At 39.1% G+C, this 27,884-nt stretch overlaps 1 protein-coding gene across 13 annotated transcripts in view; it reads left to right on the top strand.

Moving 5' to 3' along the window:
- Nucleotides 1–27,884, top strand: part of rbfox1 (RNA binding fox-1 homolog 1) — a 273,311-nt gene that overhangs the window by 229,234 nt on the left and 16,193 nt on the right. For all 13 annotated transcript variants that reach the window (XR_012336356.1, XM_073813933.1, XM_073813926.1 and 10 more), the window contains 7 exons: nt 6,061–6,204; nt 8,921–8,974; nt 10,298–10,390; nt 11,987–12,047; nt 12,490–12,543; nt 22,649–22,781; nt 23,764–23,803. Coding sequence is in view for 12 of the 13 variants with exons in the window: in XM_073813933.1 (XP_073670034.1) it covers nt 6,061–6,204; nt 8,921–8,974; nt 10,298–10,390; nt 11,987–12,047; nt 12,490–12,543; nt 22,649–22,781; nt 23,764–23,803 (579 nt within the window). In the remaining variant the exon portion in view is untranslated. The remainder of the gene's footprint in view (nt 1–6,060; nt 6,205–8,920; nt 8,975–10,297; nt 10,391–11,986; nt 12,048–12,489; nt 12,544–22,648; nt 22,782–23,763; nt 23,804–27,884) is intronic.

Below are 27,884 nucleotides of genomic sequence, written 5' to 3'. Positions count from 1 at the left end.
AGCACAGTCAAAGAAAGAGAAAGGGTCCTCAGATGCCTTCGCGAACGGCAGTGGAATGGACCAGTGAACACCAGGAAACCCTCGACCTGCTAATTGACATGCTGGTAAACCCCCCAGTCTTGGCGTACCCAGACTTCAATCTTCCATTCGTGCTACACACTGATGCATCAGAAAGGGGCCTCGGGGCCATCCTATATCAGCAACAGGATGGGAGGTTGCGGGTCATCGCATACGGCTCCAGGACCCTCTCTCCAGCTGAAAAGGGTTACCGACTGCATAGTGGAAAGCTGGAATTTCTTGCTTTAAAATGGGCGGTGTGCGAGAAGTTTAGGGATTATTTGTTTTACGCCCCTCACTTTACCATCTACACGGACAATAATCCCTTGACCTACATCATGAGCACGGCAAAATTGAATGCAGTAGGCCATCGATGGGTGGGAGAACTGGCGGATTTTCGCTTCGATATCAAGCACCGACCTGGCAAAGCCAACATTGATGCGGACACCCTGTCACGCCTTCCTCTTGATATGGAGAAATATGTTGCAGAGTGCACAGAGGATCTCTCACAAGAGGTGATACGAGCAATCTGGGATGGAACTCATGCAGCTAGAAAGAAGGATGTGGCTTGGATTGCAGCACTGAATATGACTAATGCAAACATCGACCAACCTTCCTCCACCCCCTTGTTGCCGCCTGTAAGCAAGGATGAACTCGCCAAAGCTCAAAGGGATGACCCACTGATCTTTAGGATAATGGAGATGAAAGAGACGGATAAGGTGCCGGATGAAGAAAGTAGGAGAAGTGTGAGGGGTCCAGCCAGGAAACTCTTAAGAGAGTGGAGCAAGCTGTCTTTGGAAGATGGGTGTCTGTATCGGCACGTAGCCGGAAGAAAACAGCTTGTTCTTCCAACAAAGTACAGACAACTGGCTTTAGAACACTTGCATGACAGGATGGGACATGTAGGCCAAGAAAGAGTAATCCACTTAATGAGGGAGAGGTTCTACTGGCCACACATGAAGAAAGAGGTAGAGGAGTACATTACCAAAAAGTGTCCATGCATCAAAGCAAAAAAACCAGTGACACATGTCCGAGCACCTATGGGGAGTTTAACTTCCAGCTCGCCAATGGAACTTGTCTGTATCGATTTTCTGCACCTGGAACAGAGTCGGGGAGGGTATGAATATATCTTAGTTGTTGTAGACCACTTTACACGATTCGCTCAAGCTTACCCTACGAGAAATAAGTCCGGACGGACAGCGGCTGAGCGATTGTTCAGTGACTACATCCCTCGCTTTGGCTACCCTGGAAAGTTACATCATGATCAGGGCAGAGAGTTCGAGAATGCACTGTTCCGGAATCTTCGACAGTTGGCTGGAGTGCGTCACTCAAGAACGTCTCCATATCACCCTCAAGGGAACCCAGCTGAGAGATTCAACCGCACTCTCCTCCAGATGCTCCGAACAATGGCTGATAATGAAAAAACAAAGTGGAAAGATCACCTGCCCCAGATTGTACACGCCTACAATTGCACTCGTCATGAGTCAACTGGGTATTCTCCATTCTACCTGCTTTACGGAAGACACCCTCGCCTCCCAATTGATTTGATATTTGGGCTGGTTGAAGAAAATGAGGAGCAAACACCCAGAGGTTTTGCTGAACAGTGGGCTAAAAGAATGGGCGAGGCATACCAAATAGCAAGTGAAAACAGCAAACGGTCAAGTGCACGAGGCAAAGCCCAGTACGACCTTAAAGTCAGAGGTGTAGTGCTAAAACCTGGAGATAGGGTACTAGTCAGAAATCTCAGTGAGCGAGGAGGCCCGGGAAAACTCAGACCATACTGGGAAAAAAACATCTATGTGGTCAAAGAGCAAGTATCTGACAACCCAGTGTATAAGGTGAGCCCTGAAAATGGAAGCAAAAAGGGAACACGCACTCTACATCGAAACCTGCTGTTATTGGTAAATGACCTACCTGTGGAATCCCCCTTGGATCCTGGGAAACCTGTGAAGCGAAAGCAAGACAGTCAAACAGACAGAGAGAGACAAGGCAAGGAGCTCACTTACCATGCAGGAGAAGAGACTGATTCAGATGAGGATGATACTAGAGAGTGTTGGCTGAGGATTCCTGCTAGTTGGACAGAACCTAGAAGAGAGAACACTTACCTGCCAAGTTCAGAACCTAGAAGAGAAAATACTTACCTTCCAAATCCAGGACCAAATCAGGAAAATCTTGAGGTAGAAATGTTGTCACCAGTACCTGCCTGTGGAGAACAAGATCAAATGTCAGTGTCACTACAAGGGGAAGATAATCAAAGCAGTAGTCAGCAAATGGATGAAGCAGTTCACTGTTCCATGTCCTCACCAAGGAGTGAAGCCAGTGAAGTGGAAAGTCCACAGATGAATGATGCAAGGGACTATTCAGCTGAAGAAGATCCAATATTCATCAGACGATCTGCACGTGAACGAAAACCCAAGTTCATGTTCACATATGAGACACTAGGTCAACCCTCAGTACAACCCCAGAACACACTTAATCATGTAGCAGCTTACACAGTCCCATACTTACCTGTGTGGACAACACCTTATCCTTTGACACACTCCTTTCAGATCCCACCTCACACTGACATGAACACATTCAGACCATTCACATATACAATGCCAGTGTATTGAAACAAATACAAGCTATGTGTTGAAGAGTATTCAATTGCGTTAGTTTTTGTAACTGGAGCCTATTTCATTTTGTTGGGGAGGATGTGACACCCTAAAGTATGTACACATTATGGGTATTGTGTTGTTGAAAGAAAAAGTTTATTTTCTATACCCTGTTTTTTGTTTTATATATATATATATATATATTATATGTAAAATTTCATGGAAAGCTGAAAACTGCAACGTTTAAAATGTTGTCTATTGCTGAGAAAGAACGGGACTTTTATTTTGAAAATGAACTGAGGATTCGCGTGAAGGGGCACTGTTGCGCAGGCGCTCTCACAATTGCTGGGGATTATGCGCGACACAGACACGTTTGCTCCTGTCTCCTCATTTCTTCCTGTTTTTACAGGTATGACTTTCACAACAACAAAACATAAATGCACACAAGTCATTTAATTCGTATGTGTATGTTGATGTTACATATGTATTGTTTGTAAATGCACTGTTATGAATGTTTTGGTTTCTGAAGATAGTGTATATATGTAAATCGTCCGCCATTTTGTGGACGCTCGTCACGTGCTTGTGAAATGCGGTTAATTTGAGTAATACAGGCTCCAGTTACCAGGTTAGGATGTTTAATATATTTTTGTTATTCATATATCTGTATTTAGTTAATCAAAGTTGCTGTTTGTGTCCATATATCAATGCACTTCTCCAGACAATGTGTTAAACAGACATTTCAGTGCAAGAGAGTGTAATGCACTTTAATTTCCTGCCAGTAAAAAAGGGAAAAATTAATGCTTATGTAACATGATGGAAAATCTGATTATAGTATCAGTAACTAGTGTAATATGGTTTACATATATTTCTCAGGTTCTTATGCCTTACATGTTCAGTCATGTTTGATGATTTTATGCTCATCTGATAACATGTGAATCGTATGAGTAGAGTTAAAGGTGTAGTGTGAAAAATTCACATGTATGTTTTTTGTGGAAAAAAAGGTGAAATGTTCATTGTTTTGTCAATACAGAAAAAGAATGGCATTTGTGCATTAACAAAGACAAAGAAATATATATTTTTTTGATAAAGCTTTATTGAACTACAATGTGAAAAAAACATTGAATAAACAATTGCTGGGGATTATGCGCGACACAGACACGTTTGCTCCTGTCTCCTCATTTCTTCCTGTTTTTACAGATAGTGTATATATGTAAATCGTCCGCCATTTTGTGGACGCTCGTCACGTGCTTGTGAAATGCGGTTAATTTGAGTAATACAGGCTCCAGTTACCAGGGACTTTCTAATCTGCTTACACGGCCTTCTGCACGGGGCCTGTAACATTCACATTCACACACACACACACATACAGTACATCGGCACACAACCATGCAAACTGAAGAAACAGAAAGCGGAGCCTCCCACTGCGATACTCTCTCTAGCTTAGTCATACAAATACAGTCAGACACAAATGACCACACATCCACACTCGGGGCCAGTTCTCCTCCTCTCGCAGGCAGAAGTCCAGACTAAGAGGCACAAAGACACAGGAGCAGCCAGCAGTCACGCGTGGCCAGAGAGCCGGAGCAAGCATGATATAGTGAGCTAGCATTGTCTCACCTCACCCACACCTCACAAGGCCACCAGCCCCCATACACGATGCATGACCAACTACTTTCTTTTCAACTACGCCCCCAAACGCGTACTTGCGTGCATGTGCGCCCAACATATGTTTTTCATATCTTCCTGTGAAAGAGAGGAGAGAACAGGTGCTGAAAGTTTTCGCAGGCTATATTGTTAAAACAATGTAGGTTTGGCCACCCGGGAGCGCCTGGAGGTTCAGGAACACGAAACTTGACTGCACTGACGTGGACAAAGATAGCTATTTAACCCAACTATACTGTATATTTTACAGTATATTTTGCTTGACTGGGGCAGGGCGTATATGATTTTTTTAGCCAATAACCTGAGCCGTGAATGCTGCAGATAAATGACATCATAACAATGCTGATTGAAGACACAATACGTGCATAGTCCTAAGCCTTATACAAAGATGTGATATGACATCGTATACGGGCAATTTCATGCTTATATGCAGGGCCTGAAGTTAACTTTTTTGACCACCAGCCACTGTGGCAGGTGGATTTAGAAATCCACCTGCCACAGAGACTTTTTACCAGCCAGCTTTTTTTGCCTGAATAGTGAATTATAACACTGTCTTTATTGTATGAATTAAATATAAATTTTTTCAGAGCTACAAACGTGAATTTCTCTTTGTCTTAGGTTGTTTGATTAACATTAATGACACAGACTTAAGTAGGTTAATTGAGGTTACTGTCTCTTTAAGACCAGCACAGACTGGTTTTTGAGGCTACATACACTTAAGACATAAAGATATGTTTTATTAGAAAATGAATACTGTTGAGATAATTTTGTTTATATGTGCCCTGTCAAGAGCAAAAAGATTTTATGTACGCATGCTTTTAGGAGCGCGTCTCTCCGATGTGCCCTATTGAGTCCCCTTAAACCCGCGCACGCACACAGAGACAGAGGGGGCACAAACTGCCCACATAAACGCCGCACATACGTTGTTTTTCATTAATTTATTTTGCAAAATGTATGTTAATGTACAGTATAAGGTATAGTAGCGCAACTCTCTCTAAAGTTTACACATCAAGAGTTCTGATCCGTCACAGCAGCACTACACATCTGTGCAACTGTGATTGTACAGTAGCCTATGTCAGCATTGCGTTCACATCCCATCTCACCAACAATTTAATACTTACTCGCACATCCAAACGTAGTCAGAGAAGTTCCTCATCTTCTTTCCAATCGCATGAACGTTGCGAAACAGCAGTCGCATCCTCTCAATGAATCACTCAATTTGCATCGGTGATATGCGCAGGTTGATAAGAAATGAGCGGGTGCCGGTTACGATTCATCCAAAAATATTTTAATGATATTCAGGCCGCGGTCAGTCGGTTGAGTTTAAAAACTATTTGAAACAATTGCGGGCGGGTTAGTTGAAAATGTTGGTCGGGAGTGGGTTGTTTATACAATGACCCGCACATCACTGATTCGCATTGGCTACCCGCCAATGTGGCTGGTAGATTGACAGTGTTACCCGCCAATTGCTAAATCCACCCGCATTTGGCGCGTGGTCGGGTGTTAATTTCATGCCCTGCTTATATGCATTCATGGTTTATAAAAAGCATGACTATTTTTAAATGGTTGTCAGTGGAAAAAGGTGATGACCTTAGTAAATTTGTCTCCAGATGTTGCAACTATAGCATCTACCAGCAGGGTAAATCTGACCATGCGAATCATCCATTCTGAAGCGTAGCTTTGTTCTTTTAAGTTTGTTTTTGGACAAAGATCTTAACTTTCCTTCCCTTCCTCTTTCTTTTCACAGCAGACAGACGATTCAGCACAGACAGACAGCCAACAGCAAACACAGATATGTGAAATCACAGAAAACAAATCGCAACCCAAGAGGCTCCACGTCTCCAACATCCCCTTCAGGTTCAGAGATCCAGACCTCAGGCAAATGTTTGGCGTAAGTACTCAAGCTCACTCTCTGTCTTTATTTTCTAGCATGCAACAGACAGTAGCCACACCAGCACAGTAGCTGGAGTATGAGACATGTGCTAACGTGCCGTCTTATAATGCTTTGTTAGATGCTACAATCTGGTTTAATTTTTGTTTGGGTTGTGCACTATACTGTAAGCACAGTTATATCAGGCTTCCAAACTTTACAGTGTTTAATATTACTGCTGGCTGTTTTGTTATAGGGACACTCCACTTTTTTAAGAATATGCTCATTTTCCAGCTCCCCTAGAGTTAAACATTTGATTTTTACCATTTTGGAATCCATTCAGCCGATCCCCGGGTCTGGTGGTACCACTTTTACAGTAGCATAGTTAGCACAATCCATTGAATCTGATTGGACCATTTAGCATCGCATTCAAAAATATCCAAAGAGTTTTGATATTTTTCCTATTTAAAACTTGACTCTTCTCTAGTTACAACGTGTACTAACACCGACTGAAAATTTAAAATTTGCGATTTTCTATGCCGATATGGCTAGGAACTATACTCTCATTCTGCCATAATAATCAAGGACTTTGCTGCCGTAACATGGCTGCAGGAGGCGCAATGATATTTCGCAATGCCCGAAAATACTCCTCTGCTATTGAAAGTTACCAAGGGGACTGTTTCAGGTCTTAGTACACCATGCAACTACAGAAGCAGAGGTGGAAAGAGTAATAAAATATTGTACTCAAGTAAAAGGAAAGTTACTTTAATATTATTTTTCTTAAGTAAAAGTAAAGTTACTGGTCTAAAAATCTACTCAAGTAAAAGTAAAAAGTAAGTCATTTTAAATTTACTCAGAGTAAAAGTTACTTTTTTTACAGCAGGGAGAAGTGGAGGATTGTAGTATAGTTAAAAAATGACAAGGGAATATAAATCTCAAACTAGTTGTTTTTAATTGTAGGAACATCTTTACAATTAAAGTGCAATAACAAAAAGTTAATATAATAAGAAACTTTTATGGATTTGTTTAATGATTTTTACATGTGAGTTATGCACTTTTGAAGGTGGTCAGCAGCTAGTAAATACAATCACTATAGTAAGGTTGTAGTTGATGTATTGCTGGTTCATACATTATTTTATTAAACTATATCTAGTTTAAATGAGCATATAATGAGATGAATGCCTTCTAGCTTCCCTGACCTGTGTACCTGATGGTGACCATGAATCCTACCTTTCATAGTCATGAAACAATCGCTTCGCATCAGTGGAAAGTGGTCGCTTAAATATGACCAGGGGTTTCTTTCATAAGATTTGAACTGAGGCGGGTCTGCATTAGAGCGCGCCTGTCTCGTCCGTCTTCATGGTTCTTTTTGCGTGTTCCCCCGCCCATCAATCATCCGTTGCGCGTCTTTACCACCTTGCTTTTTTAAATATTTTTACTCAGTAATGCATATGATTTAAAATTTAGCGAAGTACAATACTTTAAACAAAACATACTTAAGTAAAAGTAAAAGTACAGATTTTAAAAACTACTCAAAAAAGTAAAAGTACACAAAAAAACTACTCAATTACAGTAACGTGAGTAAATGTAATTCGTTACTTTCCACCTCTGTAAAGAAGAGTCAAGTTTTAAATAGGAAAAATTTCGAGAATCTTTGGTCTTTAATGCTAATGCTAAAGAGAATCTAGAATCTAATGCTAAATGGTCTAATCAGATTTAATGGATTACTGTATGCTACGATATGCTAAAAGTGGTACTGTCAGACCTGGAGATCAGCTGAATGGATTCCAAAACGGTAAAAATTCTAATGTTTAATTCTAGAGAGATGGAAAATGAGCATATTTTTGTCCCTTTAAATGTGACCCTGTATGTGAAATCCAGGCAAAAATTTGTGTATATATCAGTACTGGGCATAGATTAATCTAGATTAATCTCATACAAAATAAAAGTATTTTTTGCATAACATATGAGTTTGTGCTGTGTATAATTATTATGTAAATATAAATGCACACACATTCATGTATGTATTTAAGAAACATTTATATTTGTATATTTATTTATATTTTATATATTCTATATTTTATATAAATAAAAAAATATTATGTAAATATTATGTATATTTAAACACACAGACACACACAAATATATATATGTGTGTGTGTGTGTGTGTGTGTGTGTGTGCGCGTGCGTGCGTGCGTCTGTGCGTGCGTGCGTGCGTGCGTGTGTGTGTGTGTGTGTGTGTGTGTGTGTGTGTGTCTGTGTGTTTAAATATACATACTATTTACACACAGCCTAAACTCATATATTATGCAAGAAATACTTTTATTTTGTATGAGATTAATCTATGCCCAGTCCTAATAAAAGAAAGATCCCATTACAGCATTTCAACATTCATGTTGTATGGCAATTTGTATTAATATTGAAAAAATGAAAAATGAAAAAACTTTTAGCAGATATATAGAGTATTTATATTTTATAGTCTTTATCTTCCGGGTAAAAGAAATATACTCCTGTAACTAAGTAGCAAATCATGGTTTATGTTTATGTCACAACTGAAGCATATTGGCTATTTTTAAAAGAATCAATACACAGCCAAGTACATCAGCACAAAAGGAAACTGCTTGTTTAGCGATTTCATGATTCCTTAATGTCCAACCAGTAAAATGATGTAATTTGTCATGCAAAACAAAATACCAAAAGACGTTAAGTCTGATCTGTGTATCTGTTCTCTTTTCAGCAATTTGGTAAAATCTTAGATGTTGAAATCATATTTAATGAGCGAGGATCAAAGGTACGTGTGTGACCAACTTCCTTTGCATGCTTATTTTCAATGTAAACTATTTCTGTAGAAATTACAGTATTACTGGGTATTACTGGCAACAAGCTGCCAGTAACTTACTGTAGATTTTACATTTATGTTATTTACTGGCAACAGTTTGTTCAAAGTTAAATGAACATGAAACATAGTCTTTATCTTTTACAGTATGTTACTGGCAACCAGCTGCATAATTACAGCACTTTTTTTAGAGTGTTTTAACCAGAAAAGTACACTGAGATTTCCAGTACTGTATGTTTATTGATAAAGCTGAAGGTCAGATTTTAATGACCTTTAATGAGTTAGAATAGTGTATACTATATGGGGACGTTTCCCAGACAGGGTTTAGATCAATCCAGGACTAAGCCTTAGTTATTTTAGGACATATTAGACAGAACATTAGCATTAAGATACGTCAGGGCAAGATGTTTTTTAAATTAAGGCAGCTCAAACATGCATTTTATTGTGGGACAAGAGATAAGCACTGTCTGGGAATCCGCCCCTACATGTTTTATACAATATTGTAATGTTTGTTGTAGTCATGTTAACGTTTGTAACACAATCTTATCAGCTGCTGTGTTAGAGTTATTAGTGTCTTATTAAATGGAGTGTGTGGAAATATGTTTGGCACTTGTCACTATGTTATGTTATCCTGTCGAATGAAGAACGTTCTCTACTGAGCTCCATAATTGACAGTGTTATTCAGTTTTCTGACACTTAGCATCATTCCTGTGCACAAACAGTTTTCTTTATTGAAATATGAATTATGTTCTTCTGTTCCAGCTGGGGGAGATAATGGTGCATTTTAACAAGTTCTGTAGTTCACACTCCTTTATCATTTATCTTATGAGTTGTTGTTGTTGTTGTTGTTGTTTGGGGTTTTTTTTTCTTTCTTTTAAATGATCTCCTTTTTATGCTTTACATTATACGATGTTAAATTACAGCATTTATTTTATTCCACTTTTCCCGCTAGATTTCGTTTCCTCTGTTAAGACTTGTTAAAGGTATATCCATTAGTTTTTATTTCCTTTAGTTTAATTTGGTTTGAGTGACTTTACTTTCTTAGACGTGGTGTTTCATTTCATGTCTCCTTAGAGGTTCGAACAGAACCCGTAAATTAGCGTTAACGGTTGCACATCTCGATGCTTTGCATGAGGAAGACAAAGAGAGAGGGGATTAATGCAGCAGCTGTTTTTGTGTGTAAGAATGGCGGTAGAGCCACAGTGGATTTCTTGGGTGTATGACTGAATTAATAATGTGCATGTTGTTCTCCCCCTCCCCTCTCCCACCTGCATGCAGGGTTTTGGTTTCGTAACTTTCGAAAGTAGTGCCGATGCGGACAGGGCCAGAGAGAAATTACACGGCACGGTGGTAGAAGGTCGTAAAATAGAGGTGCATGTAACAAATATTTCCCTTCTCAAATGTTCTGTTTGCTTTTGCGTTACGTTTTGTTGTCGTATTTCTTCTTGTTGTTGTTCTTGATTCAGTTTTCTGTGTGTCAGTGTGTGCCTCACTCTCATCTCACTATTTTAGACGCATCACTCGTCTTTTCCTGTGTGTGCGCTATTCTCTCTATCCTTCCTCCCCTCACCCCGCTGTATTCCTCCGTTTCAGTTATTCTAAGATCTCCACTCGGATATAATACGGTGCTCTCTGTTATCTAATTGGTTTGCTTTTGTTGGCATTCACTTGTGTTTATTTAATTCAGTTCCTTTTTTGTTCAGTTCTTTTCTTTCCTTCTTTCCTTTTTTTTTTGAAGCATATTTTGGCTTAATAAGCAAACGGGTGCAGTAAGTCAACAGGCAGAGTACAAACAGCATTTGTGTGATGATAGCCAGAGGCCTTATTGCAAAGTTGTCGAGGGACTTGCGGTTAGAGCAGTCTAATGCCAGCAGCGCCGTTAATTGGACTGAAGACGCTGCGTAACAGGCATTAGACGGAGCTACTCACAAACATGAGCCTTTAAATCCACAACTCAAGTTCTGCTTATTTTACACTCTAGAACAAATAGCTAACCGGTGGGTGTCTATAACCGATACCCATCTCCAACACTGTAAATGTTTTTTGCAGCTTTTTTTTGTTTTTAATTGAAAGACTTATTTCGATATGCCGCCTTTAGTAAGATGTTGCATATTTTGCCTTCTCATTTTCCCCCTTTTTCCAACGGTAGCCGATAGGCCCCTCGCCAAACTCAGTAGCCATGGTAACAATAGATACACACGCGGGCGATGGCGGCACATGGTAAGTGGAGAGAGCCATCTGCCATTTCACGAACTCCGCGCTGAAACCTCGTGACTGTTTTTTTTTTACTTGATGTTGAGTTTCTTGATGCTGTTTTCTCTTGGTACGCGTGTTACTTGCGTGAACGTTTAGCTTCCTGAGAGGCTCTGATTGAACTGAACTGAATCGTGCACATCCTACTCAGATTCTGAACTCCATGATTATGTTAAATAATGCACCCTCTTTTATATCCTTTGTTAGCTGTCCTACGAGCTTGAATGATTTCCTTTCTTTACTTTCTTGTTTTCCGTTCTGATTATTATTCTTGTGATGAGGCAAAGCGCTCTTGAAGTGTTGAATGCTAAATGTTGCTTTGTTTTCCAGTCGTACCTCGACCCTGAGGTTTTAGTGTTTGTTGCGCAATGCCCCTTCATTCTTTATTTTCATTGTAACCTAGTCGTTACCCTTTCCACTGCATGCTCTTTCATATTCGACGCTTTCGTTTGTTGCATTTTGTCTGTTTTCGTTTTCCACGTTTCCACTTGATCATCATTTGATAACGCATGCATACAAACTTTTTCTGATGAGACTACTGCATATGTTTTATTTGCTTTTTATGTCGTCTTTTTTAACTGTGTGTTATGATCTTTTTTGACTACGTTTAAAGTATTTATCATAATGCATGCAATATTTGTTAAATTACATTTTCAGTATTTACAGCTTTAGCTTATGTATTATTATTTCTCACGTGTGTCTGTTTGTGCTCAGGTTAACAATGCCACAGCACGGGTAATGACAAATAAAAAGGCCGTCAACCCATATGCAAACGGTAAGTAGTTTTGTACGGCGGTAGTTATTGCTTTTGTTAATTTTTTAGAGGTAAAACTTCTCATTGTCAGTACATCCACACTAAGAAAAGCACAAATAAAAGTTAAAAATAAAACAGAGTTAATCATTTATGTCAGTTGGAATCACTGAGATCTTTTCTGTATAAGAGCTTAAATAGACAGCCCATTTATACAAGTTAAAAACTGAGAGGAATATGTCAGGCTGCTCAGCGCCCCTATGCAGCCTGGATGACAGGACCGCTTCACTGTGGTCAGTCCTCTACTGACATCAGTAAGACAGCAGACGTACCAGACCCGAAGGTTCTAGTTAACTGTAACCCCAGGTCTTTGTCTTGTGAAGGATAAGATGTAGATTCGTAGAATTGGTGCTCACCAAGATGGCTAATATAAGATCACTTTCTCATTTCTTATCTTTGTGTCTAGGCTGGAAGTTGAATCCAGTCGTGGGTGCCGTCTACAGCCCAGAATTCTATGCAGGTGAGTGGATCATCAATTTAAAGTGCCTTGTAATGCATTTCACGTATGCGCATTACCAGATTTTTGTACACGTAGATCACTCATGAACATACAGGAGAATTGAGTATGTAGCCCTGGAGATGCATTGTATTTTGTCGCAATGCGCATGCGTAGAATGTCAGAGGCAAATAAATTATACTTTGCAAGGCTGTGCGATTGACCGTGCATGGACGTTTGCGCCACACAAAAAACATCTGTATTGTGGGCTTAATAGTAACTTCACAACATTTCAAATTCTGTAATATGACTGACAACCAGTGTTGGGGCTAGTTACTTAAAAAAGTAATATATTACGTATTACATATTACTCTCAAAAATAGTAATGCCTTACTTTACTTTATTACTCCCTGGAGAAAGTAACTAGTTATATTACTAGTTACATTTTTTTTCTGGACAAGAATGTTTATTTGGGCAAGCCACGGCCAAGAAAATGCTGGCTTCCTTACCCGCTACTGGACGTGGGGCACAGCGTTTGGAGAAACATTAAAGAGTGTGCACTTCACCGTCAAGTTAATAAAATATGACTGAATCTCCACCCATCGAAACTAGCTTTCTGTTGCTGGGAACCTTCCTCTGAAAAAGAGCTTGCCGTTGTTGACGCTTCCATTTACCCGATCTGTCTGAGTGTGCCGCTGCCGCTCTGTGCTGCTGGCTGCCGGGTGTCGACCAATCGGTGATGGTAAATGATACCTCGTGCCAAACTTAGACCAATCACTGTTCCATTCACGCCCTCCTCCCCTTCCCTTTTGTTCTCTGTGTTTTGTGCCTTGTGATGAAGGTGCTACTGGCAAATGTAACTTAAGTAACTAGCTCGGGAAAACTGTAATAATATTACCATTTTCAGACGGGTAATGCCTTACACTACTAGTTACTGAAAAAAGTAATATTATTACAGTAACTAGTTACTTTGTAACTAGTTACACCCAACACTGCTGACAACATACATGTGTGTATATATATATATATATTTGGTATAACTAAACTTTATAAAATATTCGCATCTAAGGGTACTTTTAAATCTGTAGTTCGCTTCATTTGGTCCAGACCAAAGGCAAAAAATTATTCGTTGTAGCTTTTTTAGCAGTTTTGGTTCCATTTCACACCACACAATTGCTTTGGTCTGGATCATAGACTGTAAAAAAAGATGGACGTAGTGTCCGTGACGTCACCTATAGGTTTCTGAAGGTCATTTTTGAAGCCAATAGTAGGCGGTGCCTGCCATCTCCATCTGCTAGATATCCTAAAATGGGTAAAGAGGCGGGTCGGGGATGAACCTGAGCTGGGGTGCGTTTCCCAAAACCATAGTTGCTAACTAAATTAGCAACTTTGTTGGTTGCAATGCAACGATGCTTTTGGGAAACGTACTCCAGGCTGGTTGCTGAAACCACGCCCCCCTAGCTCGACTCTAGTGACAGCAGTGATTGTCCAACGTCACTCAAGTGCCTACACACTTTATTATGCAGAACTTTAAGGCTTAATATAATTCAAAGAATTAGTTACAAAAAATTCACCCCCTCACTGTTGTCATAAAGGGCAAAATTAACTATATAGACCAAAAACACTTTCGGTACCAGTCTGCTCTAAAGATGGCCATTTTAACGTGGGGGTCTATGGTATTTGATTCATTTTGGAGGCAGCCTCTAGCGGCCAGTCGATGAATTGCAGCTTAAGTCACTTCTGTATTGGCTTCAGAGATCGGAAGGTTGCCCCTTGGTCTGGACCAGTTAAAACAAACCAAAATGCATGCATTGTGATAAAATCCACATCACTCGTTGACAACATGTGTCTTTGAACGATTTTTCGATTGGTCAGAATTAACGTGCGGGAAATTCCAACAGAGTCCTGGAAGTAAACAAAAAAAGAGGAAAATACAGCAGACATCACATCACTGTTTATATAGTATGGAGAGATGACTGCGCATTCTGATCAAGCTGTCATCAGGCTTTTGTTGCCCGTGCTAACCGTATACAAACACTTCCTTATCCCATGATCCACAACGCAGCTGACTACAGCGGCTGGATTTGTTAAAAAATGCAAAGCACTTTATATTACCAGATATTATATTTTCATATTCCTTTCAAATAGGCGGTTTGAAAGCTCAATAGCTTTCTATCATGTTATTTTATTTTCATAGATTGGATTATATACAGGGCTCGATTGAGAAACAGGAAATCGTAAAGGTTGACGTTGAAGGTTGACGTTGAAGCATGTTATTTGATGGCAAATAACATACGAGAAAACCCAAGTTACCGTTTATGGGCTCAGTGGATGAGGTGTGTAAAATGGGTGACCTTAATCTACAGGCAGTGGCATATAGGCTGAAAGATCTGGCAGGGAGAAAGCGATTATACTAATCACCCCAAGGGGCTGTTTCACAGTGCCAAGAAGCTCCTAGATTCCATTGTCACCACAGCAAACAGGCAACGCATCTTTGAAAACATAATCCAGCGAGCGTCCAGACCCCCAGGGCTTCATTTCGCTTTACAGGCCTTTGAAACAGAGTCTCATTGGTCGAAAGACACACTGGAGTCTTTTTCTCTCATTTCCTTCGATGATCTTCCCCTCAACCTTGGCCATCGCAGCCTCTGACCTTTTCTCAACATCATTACTGCCTCCATTATGTAGAAAAATATCGAGATTTTATGATAATAAGGAAAAAACAGGCGGCAAAATATAGAGGTGATGAGGAAATCTAATTGTCTGTCTACGCAAGGGCATCAATGGGCTGAAATATATTTAATAAATTAAAATCAATATTTTCAATTTCTCCAGACAGCCGTTTGCCTAATTCAATGCACATTCTGTTAATTACAAAATGGCTCATTATTGATTTGCTTTCGTCTCACCTTTCAAGTGTCCAAACAGCCCACATCCCATTAAAGTGCGAATGTTTTGTTCTCTCCAACTCTTGTCGTTTCTTTTCTCTTAAAACCTCTGTCTTAATTATAATTAAAGCATCGTTAATATGGCAGAACTGGGCCGATAACGGAAACCGTCTCGAATCCTTTTGTTTGCTCAACATCTGAAAATAGCTATTGGCACATTGCTACTTAGTTTGCAGTTGGAAAGACCGCACGAGTGGTCGAGCATGCCTTAGCATTTGAATGTCGAGCAAGCCACGTCTGGTCCTTGTTGCTCGCTGAAGTTTTCGCTTGCCTCCATGAGACGAACTTTACGTATGAACACAAATATCCTGAAGGACTCAAATTAGGCAGATCGGGATAGAAAGGGAGCGCGCTTGATTCATTATTTGATCAGACTCGAGACGTGAGGTAGGTTTCAGAACAAGCCTCGGCAGTCACCACTTGAACCACCTCTCACCTGCGGTAGGCTGTTGATTTAAGATAGCTTTGATGTTCATTAACAGTCTTCTGGCTGGGAGGAATGAAAGCTATCAGAAAAAGGCTGAGGGATGGCCGAAGCGCCAGACCTCGCTCGTCTGCCGGCGTGATTAAGCGCTACGTCTGATGGAGATTGGTTGGATGTTCGAAAATTAGACTTCCAGCTATTTACGCCCAGAGATTATGCAAATGCGGACCACCTCTGACCACAGGAAATCTATGGCTTTTCACCTTGCACACACATGCATAGCCTCTCTCTTTCTCTTTTGCTTGCTTGCTTTCAGCAAGCGCATTCGCACATGCACAGGGAGGGTTAACAAGATGCAGTTTCTGCAGTTATTTTTAGTCATCGAAAGTCAGAGTGTAGATGTGAATACGCTTCTATTTTACATTTTTATAATGGGTTTTCGGGACAAACGTTTTTGAAAAATGTACATAGATTTATTTATTAGTATTTGGTATGCTAGCTTTTTTGCTTTAATGAAAGCATGCACGTGAGCGGGCATAGTTTATGCAAAACGTGATGATCCATGTCATCCCAGCATGATTTTCAATGTTTCAAAGTCATGGTGTGCTTGAATGAAAGCAAGGCAATCTGACCTTCTGTTCAAAAAAGCTAATGTGGTCAACGACACAAATTTGCTTATTTTATCAGTTACTTCGAACTAGTGAAAGCTTTGGATTAATTTTACATTAAAGCAATAAGGCACAAGAGGCTGTGTGTTACAGTGATTTAAAGGGTGCTTACTACTTTACACTATGCCTTAAATAATAATTTTAATTAAAAGTACTTTAGGCTATTACATTATTCTAGTAATAAGATGTTTGTTGTTGCTAAGCAACATAACCATTTGTTGTATTAATATAAAATGTTTGCTCACAGGTGTACAATAATTGGTATTTTACAATGGCATAAAATGTGCCCATATTGGCATTCATCCCGTTTAGGCTAGTTAATGCTCCTCTGATTGCATCCACATACTCATTGTCCACTGCTAACAGCCTAATGTTCATTTATTGAAGTCAGTTTCTCATTTCGAACGCTCATTGGCAAAGAAATAATTAACTCATTTCCTTAAGTGGGAAGGGCGACATCTCTGTATCCAACATCCTAAGATTATTGAATTCTCAGCCATGGGAAGAAACCGATTTATATCGGCTTAGCCAAAATAAGGCATATGAACTGAAATGGAATATGTTCAGTGGTAATGATTTAGAGGGTCATTTGTATTGACTGACAGTTTCGCAACGCTAATGTTTCAGTGTTTTAGTATGACATCACTGTCCTTGCCTGCTCTTTCATTGAATCCCGACGGAACGAGGGAGCGCGGCCGCCTCCGGCACTTGAAACAGTTCTGGGCTTTTTGAGCCTCCGAATACCGAATGATAAGTTTGAAAGTGACGTTCAATTAATGGAGCACAGGGAAGGAATTTGAAAATGTTCAAAAAGGCACAAGTGAAATGAAATTAATTTGTTCAGATAGGGTGTCGTGGAAGACAACAAGCGGCTTTTAGCAGAAGGACGGCGGGGAATGAAAGTGCTTTGGTGGCTGCTTCTATGTTGTACAGTGACGGTTTGAGATTGCATTGTGGGAAGAAAGAATATGAAATGACCCTGACATGTGTACAGAGGTGATTAAAAATGTACATTCACTAATGTCTTTTAGAAAACGTGTTTCAAAAGAGAGCTTAGTGTGAGATTAAATACATTTGGATTACAAAGCTAACAGTTGCCCAGGGCTGGTTTATACTACAGTAGGTTAGATTAGTGCTGAATGTAACTACACTATTTTTTAAAAGCTTCTTGCAGTGAAAAGCTACAAATATAAATTCCTATTTAAATGGGATTAGTTTCATATAGAGAGGTGAGATGTAATATATAAAATAATATTAATCTCCTAAGACCTGGATGTCCACGTACATGGACATCAGATTTATTTGTTGTTTGCACCATAATATCTAATTCTGTGTAACTGGAACCTGTTGTACACAAACATGGACAATAACACTGCTTAATGTTCAAAGAAACATATTTGGTTATTAGATTTATTGGTTCTTCCTAACCCCAAAATAGCTGGAAGAAATCTGGAAAAGAATAAAAATTTGATAAATCAAATAAATTGATTTAATACCTAATTACATAAAAATTGTGTACTTTTACTTTTCTTGAGTAAAAGTTAGAAAGTACTTTATACTTAAAGGGGACAGAGATTGAAAAACCATTTTAAGTAAAAGTACCTTTAAGTAAAAGTAAAAATATTACTAGATGTTTAATGTACTCAAATAGTAAATATGATCCCAAAACTTGAAATTATGAAATGTAGTGGAGTAAAAATTATGATAATATGCTTTGGAATGTATGTTTTTTTAAAGAAAAACACTTGAATACTTAAAAATTAACTTTTATGTAGAAAGTAAAAATACTTAAAGGTATTGCGGAGGATTTTCTTTTTCCGGGTGGATCATCAAGACTATTGGTCCTCCTAGTTGTCAATCAGGAGTGTTGCGCAATTGCATTTTTTAAAAAAGTGGAGAAGGCAGTTCTTTTCTAAAATTTGAGAAAATCCTCCGCTACACCTTTAAGTAGTATTCACCTCTAGGTGAAAGAAATCCAAATTGAGTAAAATTCTAGTGAATTTGCTATAAATGAGACATTTTCTGCCTGCAAGGATTTAACTATAACTAGCTGGGTTTCTATCACCACGATTTAATGCACATTTTGAAGTATCGCATAAGAAACGAGTGATGGAAAATCAAATTTTTTTATAAAAGTCCTTAAATTCACAAAAAAGTGACTGACCGTCTAGCTCAGGGGTGTCAAACTCAAGGCCCCCTCATTTTATGTGACTCATGAAAATTTACTAATTATTTTGCTTATGTGGCCCACGAGAGCTTACAAAAAATTGTATTGTTATTACAAATTATTTATTGTTGAATAGTTGTAATATGTTTATAACTTGTGAATGCAATGCTCAGTTAACTTAAATAAGGCTTGACGACATGTGCAACCTACTTATGCAACCTCCCGCAGCTGTAGCATCCAGATTGAGAAATCTCTCTCTCTCTCTCTCTCTCTCTCTCTCTCTCTCTCTCTCTCTCTCTCTCTCTCCCTCTCTTACGTGCGTTTCATCAGACAGATACAAAGTGGTAAAAGTCAGAAGACCAAATCCTATCCAGCGAGGAAATGTTTTCTGTCTGGTATTTATGTCTGATAAATGCATGGTCTATATTTAAAGTGGTGAAGGTGATAAAACGCTTTAAATCTCTCTCAATTTATAACCTGCACAATGAATGATAACAGAGAAATTAGAGAGTAAGTTCTCATATAAAACGTTTGTTTTTGTTACCACATTTATTTTTAAAATAATCTGTAGAATAATTGTTCACCTAAATACACTTTGTCATTATGTGTCCTGTGCTTCTACTTTTAAAGCTGTGTATTAATTTAGTTAATAACCAAACCAGCAGTAATCGAATGCAGAGGTAATTATGCAATGTAATAAACCAGCTGATGCATTCATAGTTTTACAAATACAATTGGCCCTTTGAAAGCAACTGTAATGCTGATGTGGCCCGAGATAAAATTGAGTTTGACACCCCTGGTCTAGCTATATCATCTGAAATTGTCTTTACCATATATGGGCTCAACGTCATCACAATGCACATCCTGCAGGTGCATGCATCAAAAATTCTGCACACAGCAATCAGTTTGGCAATTACAAGCTGCACTGCTAGTAAATTTATAACTTGCCTAATCATAACTAAACGCAGTCTTATCTCTATTATCTAAGTGTGTCTTGTTTTATTTACTGTTGTTTACTAGGTTACCAATACCACCTTGATTCATCCTAATTCGCATTTGTTTGTTTGTCTTTTTTTGCTAATTTTGAAAAGATTTGCTTCACATTTGGATGGAAACCCGACTACGGTTTTAGACATCTCTGGAGTGGATATAAGTCAATAAAAAGATTTCACTTCACACCAGCTAAAATTCCTTGTTGAACTTACATTTTTAAGTTCAATCCATTTGAAATTACAATTAATTTCAACATCCTTGACTTGTGAGGAGTTGCTATGAATTATAAAAGTTGTAATAGCTGTAATTAATTCACCTTTATTTTTATAATTCATAGCAACTCTTCACTAGTTAAGAAAGTTGATTGAAGTGCAACAAGGATTTTTTTTACATCATATTTGAATTTAAGGACCTCTATGCAGTGTGGCCCACATAAAAAAATGTCTGGAAAACCTAAAAGTTTTATTTCTAGTTTAAACTTTGAATTCATATATTTTATGAATTTTCTAGACTTTTCTATAACAAAGCTACTTTGTCGCGTATGCAATTTGTGACGCTTGCGCTTCGCACAGTGTTTCACAATCTGCACAATAAAACTAACACAACACGCAAAGCGTTTAACATGACCAGAAAGCTCTGAGATCTTTCTAATCTCAAAGCGGGTCTTGTTTACATACGCATTTGTAAAAGAGTCCCGATGGTTTACTGCACAGAGGTTGCAGAGTGAGATACGCAGGGCAACCAAATCTCCTGAAATGTTTATGAAACATGGTCTCTGCCCACCTCATCTCCCCCCTCAACACTTCCCACACAAAAGCCAATGAGAGAAATTATTGCACTACAAAGCAGTTGTACACTTTTATGGCTTTGATGGGGAGGCAGCCTCCCGTTGGCCAGAGCATCTGCTTCACTGTAATCGCTCTCAAAGCAATAAAATGGACTTGCTCTCCTGTGCATCCCCCTGGAGCTCGATCTTGCTGTACGCTCCCATTTCTCATTCACTGGCACTTACTGTAGCTCTCTCTTTCTTTCTCTCTCTCTCTGTTTTCATCTTTCCCTCCACCCTTCATCGTTCTAAATGAAAGTGCATCCTCTAAGTTGTTTATCCTGTAAATATTCATGCTAAATACATCTCATATTTATTTTCCCCGGGACACATTCTACACATCAAAGTGATGCCACTGCAAATATGCAAACGTGTGCGCAGCATATTTCAAACATGGCTGTCGGATGGGCTTCGTGTAATAAAATAAATAACAGGGTCCACACTGAAAAATCTAATGTACACCTGGAAACAAATTAAAAACGAATCTTTGAGTTGTATCGGATTTTTGTTATTTATTTTTTTAATTAACCTACAACATTTAAAGATAAATCGGTCATTTACTTAAATAATAACTGTAAAATGCAAAAATAGATATAATAAAAATGTTATGTCTTCCTTTATATTTTGAAAGGTACTACATAGTCTTGATTTAACAGGGTTTCACTTCATTATATAGAATGACAGCTGTGGGCCATTGTCTGAAAGCTAGACATATCCAAGGTGACAAAGAGTCAAATGAAACAATCCTTCTCTTCTTTCTACATCACGCAAACCCCTTCTTGAAATCTTAATTTTTTATTAGCCAGATGAAAGATTCAGTGCCTGTTTTAGACATTTATATGATCCCACTTCATAAACCTGTAATGTTAAAGAATAGATCAACTCCACTTCTTTCCCAACCCTTTCCCCACAGCCATTTCAAATTAAGCCTCCTAATAGTCATTTTCACCTCCGACGCCCTATTAAACTTAATGATCATTTAGCAACAATACAAAGTGTACTGTTTTTACCAGGCGTGAGAGGTCTGTATGCCTCCCATAGTTCAGTTATTACTCATTGTTAGAGTTTTTAGCTAATTGCTGGTGTATATGGAGGTAGGGTACCGTTCTTCAGCTGGCAGACTTGTTAAAGTTACAGGTAATGTGGCAGTGTACTGATGTATCAAAGGGCTCATATTTGATCATTTTATAACATTTTTACACATTTATCCGCTTTTAATATAGTTTTACATGACCCTTAGAATTAAACAGCTTGTTTGGCAGATATTCGCACTGTGTTTTATCAAGATGGGTCAAGCTGCTGAACTCTTCGTAGGCATTTCTCCTACGCTAATATGTTAACGTCGACGGCATATGTTAACGTGCACACGAGTGTGACATCATAGATCATCACTTGTACTGTATTTCAAAAAGAACAAAAAAAGAGCCTGTTTTCCATAAAACGATTCTTCTCTTACTGTCAGTATAATGTGTTAATTAAAAAAAAGAAATGTGATAAAACCGTGATGCAATTAATGGTGCCCCTGACCCATCTGCAAATGGTTTTAATAAGAATAACAACAAATTGTATTAATATAAATTTCCCTACCATATGAGAAATGAAAGCCCTCTTTTGTAATTCTGTTGCTATTCTGTAATTGTATTATGTTTGAATAAGATTATGAATTAATGGATGCACTTGCGCACGCACATCTACATTAAAAAAATGGTTTCTAAATGGTTCTTTGTCGGGCTGTATGGTATAATAAACAACCTTTAATATCCGCAGAACCTTGTTTTTCTCCAAACAGTTTTTTTGGGGACATACCATGAAAATCTGACTTTTCCATGTTTATAATTGGGTCCCCAGTGCTTTCATCAACTTAGAAATGTGAATAAGATCAACCCAGTAACTTAGTTTTGATATAATAAATGATCTATATGAGCTAAAACTTCACTTATGTACATCTTAAAAAAGTCTTGTGAAATGTCCACTTTAAAAACATATGGAAGAATGGTACTTTGTGGAACCAAAATCATTTTTTCTATGGCTTTGCTCATTTATTTTTAAGAGTATACATGTTGGTGCTGGTGTCTGATGGTACCTGCATGTTTTTTCCCACAGTGCCAGGCTTCCCATACCCAGCAGCCACGGCGGCAGCCGCGTACAGAGGGGCACACTTACGAGGAAGAGGGCGCACCGTCTACAACACGTTTCGGGCAGCCGCGCCTCCCCCACACATCCCAGCCTATGGAGGGTGAGTATACGGACCCCACCCTGCATATATACACACACACACACACACACACATACACACACACACACACACACACACACACACACACACACACACACACAAGTTCACCTTCAGTCCTCTCTTATGACAACACCCCCACCACCCCTTCCTCCGCAAACCAGGCTGCTGTAACATGCATGCCTCTATAGCTCACCACACAAACCAATGCAGCATGTAGGCCGTGCCTTGAGAGGTGCATCCTGCAAGTAGTGTTGACAGTGAGCTGTTGTGCCATTACTGTATGTCATGGTCGATTGGCCTTTAGCTTTTCTTTTAGAAATGTAAAATCCTGTCAAACAACTGAATGCAGAAGGATTTGTCAATCAAATAATGTTTTATGTGTGCAACTGCAAGCAGATAGTATTGAAGGAACCTGTGTGGGGTACTTTAAAAATCTCCAAGTGTCTTATGTAAATTGACACATTCAGTATGCAATAAAAAGACAACCACATTTAATCAGTATGCATACAGTATTATTAGGATGATGTTGTTGGTTAGATTTGAAGTGCTGAATATTCCATCAAGTTAAATCAAATGTTTAAATAACTTGTATATTGTGCTGCAAGAAAAAAATAATGTGCTACATTAATAAACGAGAGATAATTTAATAACTGATTCTCTTTATATATCATCTGAGAATAACTGGACAGTGATATTTTGCATTATTCCTAATGTTGATAATAAAGGACATTTTAAAACAAATGACAAGCCATGCATGAGCTCAATGTGTCCCAGTACAAAGCCCTCATACAAATATACTTCTTAAATGCTTGAAGAGACCTTCAGTCTGTCTTATTCAGTTTGTGCATATGACTTATTCTGTTTTACTAACCCTGGCGAGCGATGGGGTTGGTATTGCTTGCATGGGAACATGCACTAATATTGATGTCTTTTGTTTGTTTTGTGTTTGTCTGGGTGTGCGTGTGTGTTTGCATTTTTCCAGTGTTGTTTACCAGGACGGATTTTATGGTGCAGATATTTATGTAAGTATTCACATGCCGTCCTCGAATGTTCATGTATATGCCCCCCATCCCCCTGCCCGCCCTACTCATCATCACCCTCCGACTGTAAAACAACCAACAGATTCATTGTTGTTTTTATTGTTAGCCTTCGTAATTACATCACAAGACCCTCACACACATTCAGAGCCATTCATCCATGAGAATAAGAGCTAGCCAAAGTGCATGGGTATCAGTGGCAGTGAAGTGACCCTTGGGTCCATTGTTAGTTTGGGTGTGACTAAATGACCGAGAGTAGAGCATGCTGGGATGGAGTGTACTGTAACTTGTATTAACTTTTGCCCTGCATGGAATCTGCACACTATTTCTACACATATGTTATATTTTTTGCTAAATATAGGGAATACAGGCAATACATTTAGATATGAATACTCCAAACTTTTGTCAGTTGGTAGAGCTGTGCAAAAGGTTATGGGTTCAACTCCAGGTAAAATACTCAATACTCTTCTAAGTAGCTTTGGATGAAAGCCTCTGACAAATGCATGTAATGCAATTGGATGAATCAAATAAATGTGTTAACTTGCTGATACGTACATACCAAGTGTGTGTGTTGCTAGCATCTATCTGTGCCATGCAGGTACAGTTTTGTGTGCCATGTTCAGAAGTGTAGTGTAGGTTTGAGTAAAAGGCTTGTGCGTTTAACTGCAATGTCACACATTACGTCCAGCAGATGCCCCTGGAGCTGAGGTGGTGTAGCTGGCAGGGAGCGAGGTCTTGCTCTCCTCAAGGCCGTGTCTCATTGAGCCTGACACAGCCTGATGTATCTCCGCCAATTCACCCTCCTCTGGGACGAAACAAATTGTACAGAGGACAAATGTGTGTGGAAATGGCAAAAAGGCTGCTGTAATGCTTCCTCTGTTCCCTTTGTCATTAGTGGAGTGCCACACTCGCGGGGTTTGATTGTTCCACCGCGATAAGATCATCTAATATTCATTAGAAACTATTCAAGAACTGTATTGTTTATTACCAAGCTTAATTTGAGTGCTCTGGTAATTTTACTGAGTTTTGGGATAAGGCCTGGAAAATAAAGCTACGCTAGAACGGATGTGACAAATGTGTATCACGATGCTGAGATGAATGAGTTAAACAAAGAGAAACCGAATATGCACCGCATGCAGGGGAGCAATAAAGCAGAAAGAAGATCTACCAAATATAATGAAGACAACCCAGGGTGTATGATATTTCTCCATTTAATGCGTAATACCAAAAGCTCTGTGCCTGCCGCATGTGACTTGCTTTCATTTCTACAAAATCCAGAAATACCCATAGCTGAAGCACTCCAAACAAATAAATCCATTTGCAACACCATTGATGATTGGAAAACTTTATATTAGAAAACGCATGGTTTTTGTTGCTTTTAGTCCATGCTTGTTACCTCTGAAGAAATCATCGGTATGCTACTGAACTCCTAAAAGTATATTTTTACAGACTATATCATTCACAGAAAACCATAGTTAGATGTTGTCTAAAGGAACTTTAATCGACAACAACATGAACGTTTTAATGCGTTTTGGCTATTCTTTCAAACGACAAATGGTTTTAGGGTCCTGTAAATGCAAACTGTTAAAATTTGGTTTTAAAGTGCACGTTTTGGAAAACAACAGCTTTAATGTTTCTATGTAATCTACAAAAACACGTATCTGTAAAAAACAGTGAAGTCCTGCTCATGCATATTAACTGTTAAGTCTTGTTTGTGTACCGGATTGTGTTTGTGGCACTTAACTCTTTCCCCGCCATTGACGAGTTAACACTTCAATTAAGAAAAAAATGTTTCCTTGCCAATGTCAAGTATTTCGGTCTTTCAGCAATTCCAATATTATCCACAAAGTGGCTTATAAAACCCGGAAGTATCGCTCTAGGGCAAACAGCTGTATGTCCGTGTAAGTTTTGAGGATCGCTCTGCATCTGATCTCTATCAAAAGTCCTTCACAAAAATGCAATTATGTCAGGTTTTTGCTCAAAATTTTGTAAACCTTCCCATATTTGAGAGTTAAAAAGAGAACTAATGGGAGGGTTTTTTGTTTGAAAGCAGAGGGTCTGTTCTTTCATTTGATATATTGTATGTTTATATATTTAAAGAAGAACATTTTGTGGAAGGCATTAAACTTTTGTGAAAATCATGAAAAATGCTGCCGCAGGCTGGCAAATAAAAGAACAATCTGGCAGGGAAAGAGTTAATATACTAAGTTTATTAACCCGTCAATTTTGTCATTTTATGCTCCAAAGACACTGGTAGTAAAAAACAACTTCATTGTTCTTCAAGCTTCCAATGCATTGTTCACCTTGAAGCTTTCAGCGTCTTCATTGTTTGTATTTTACAGTGGCGGTTCGTGACTGCTCATCCGAGGGGCGAAAGTGCGAAGTGTTCGCAGTGTCATGTGTGTTGCTTGTGTTTTCAAAATATGTGTTTGTTGCGGCATGTGAGCCATGTTCATCACGTGTTTTGTCAAAATAAGTGCCTGCTGCACACGCCTCAAAACCGTTTATGATAAAAGAGACGCTCACGTTCACAAAATACACGCAAGACACTCCCTTAAAAGTAAACTCTGATTACGCATGAGATTAAACGAGTATCTGGAAAACAAGAGCGTCTCTTTTATCATAAACCCTTTAGACGCATCTGCAGCAGGCACTTATTTTGACAAGATACGATATGCAAAACACATATTTTGAAAAAAGGAACCACACACATGATGGACTACATACATATTGTGACAAACTTCGCATTGAGGGCCCTCGAAATAAAAAGTCACCGGCCGCCACTGGTATTTAATGCTCCAGAAGAAGTTGTATGTAAGCGTAGTGTTTCTTTACAAAGTAACCACTATACTGACCTGACATGCATAATACAGCATTTTATTCATTTTTGCAGATGTATGTAAATACGGATAATTTTGACAGCAATGTCATGTATACGTGAAATGTTTTCAAAAAGTCAAGTTTTTAACTACATTGTAGTCGTGTCCCTAAAATGAGAACATCCTTCCCCATAATTCCTCCTGCAAACAAAAAGCAAGTAGAAAATCTCAATACATCACTAAAGAACCGAAAACTCCATTGAGCGATTTCATGGTCTTTACATTAATGTTTCAATTCAGGTTCAAGCCAGCTCCTAATTGAATGCGTACATACAGCAATAAGTGGATGTTTCCTTAGTAGCTATTATAATATTTGCATAAAGCACTAGAAAGGTCACCTCTGATTCTGTATTATACCCCTCTGTGGAGTCCTTTCAAGTGTGTCGTCTATATGCTGGGCCATCAAGTATGTGGGTCTGGAGCATCAAGTGGACGTGGCAGGCAAACACACACTCGACTAAAAGTATGAGAAACGCACCGCGCGCATCAATAACCATGATAAGGCCGCTATGTCGGCATGCACCACGGACAGATAGGAGCATTTAGGAGTCAGTGGAGCCCTATCTATCCCTCTCACTGTCTCTCACCGTGAGTCATAATGATAAATCGCAGCCGCTCTCCAGATGCGCGTCTTAGCGGTAAAGTCCTGGCCACTGCTCTCGCCACACCTGCACACGCTGTCAGTTTTCCCGAGGTTAGTTGACCAAGCCTAATGGAGCTTCAGAGACATGTAGATGCCGGCGGCCCCCGTCTGTCAGAGATGACAGCGCTGGTGAGTAAAAGGGCCCCTGCTCGATCCTTCAGCTCTGTGGCCTGTCACAGCGGCTTTACATTCGGCCCCAGTTGTATCAGACCCAGGTTTTCCCTTCTCGCTGTTGTGTGCGAGTAAATGAAATGGTTTGTTAAAGGGCCGCCACGTGGTGGGAGCATTGAATTACTCTGTGAGTCATTAGAGAGAGAAAGTGAGGGAACAGAGGTGAGCTGAGGGACAGAAAGTGTGCATTTGAGTAGTATTTGTGTTCCCTGGAAATCGAACCCATAAATGTTGCACTGCTTACTGTATCTTATGCTCTACAAACTCAGATAAGTTGACATCCTTAAACTACATTTTAACAGAGGAATTTGCATTAAATAAAATCAATATTACTAATACATTTCTCAGAAAAATTACAACTATTTTACTATAG

Source organism: Paramisgurnus dabryanus, chromosome 3, assembly GCF_030506205.2.
Source record: "Paramisgurnus dabryanus chromosome 3, PD_genome_1.1, whole genome shotgun sequence".
Classification (NCBI taxonomy): Eukaryota; Metazoa; Chordata; class Actinopteri; order Cypriniformes; family Cobitidae; genus Paramisgurnus; species Paramisgurnus dabryanus.
This window is presented reverse-complemented; position numbering and strand designations above follow the sequence as displayed.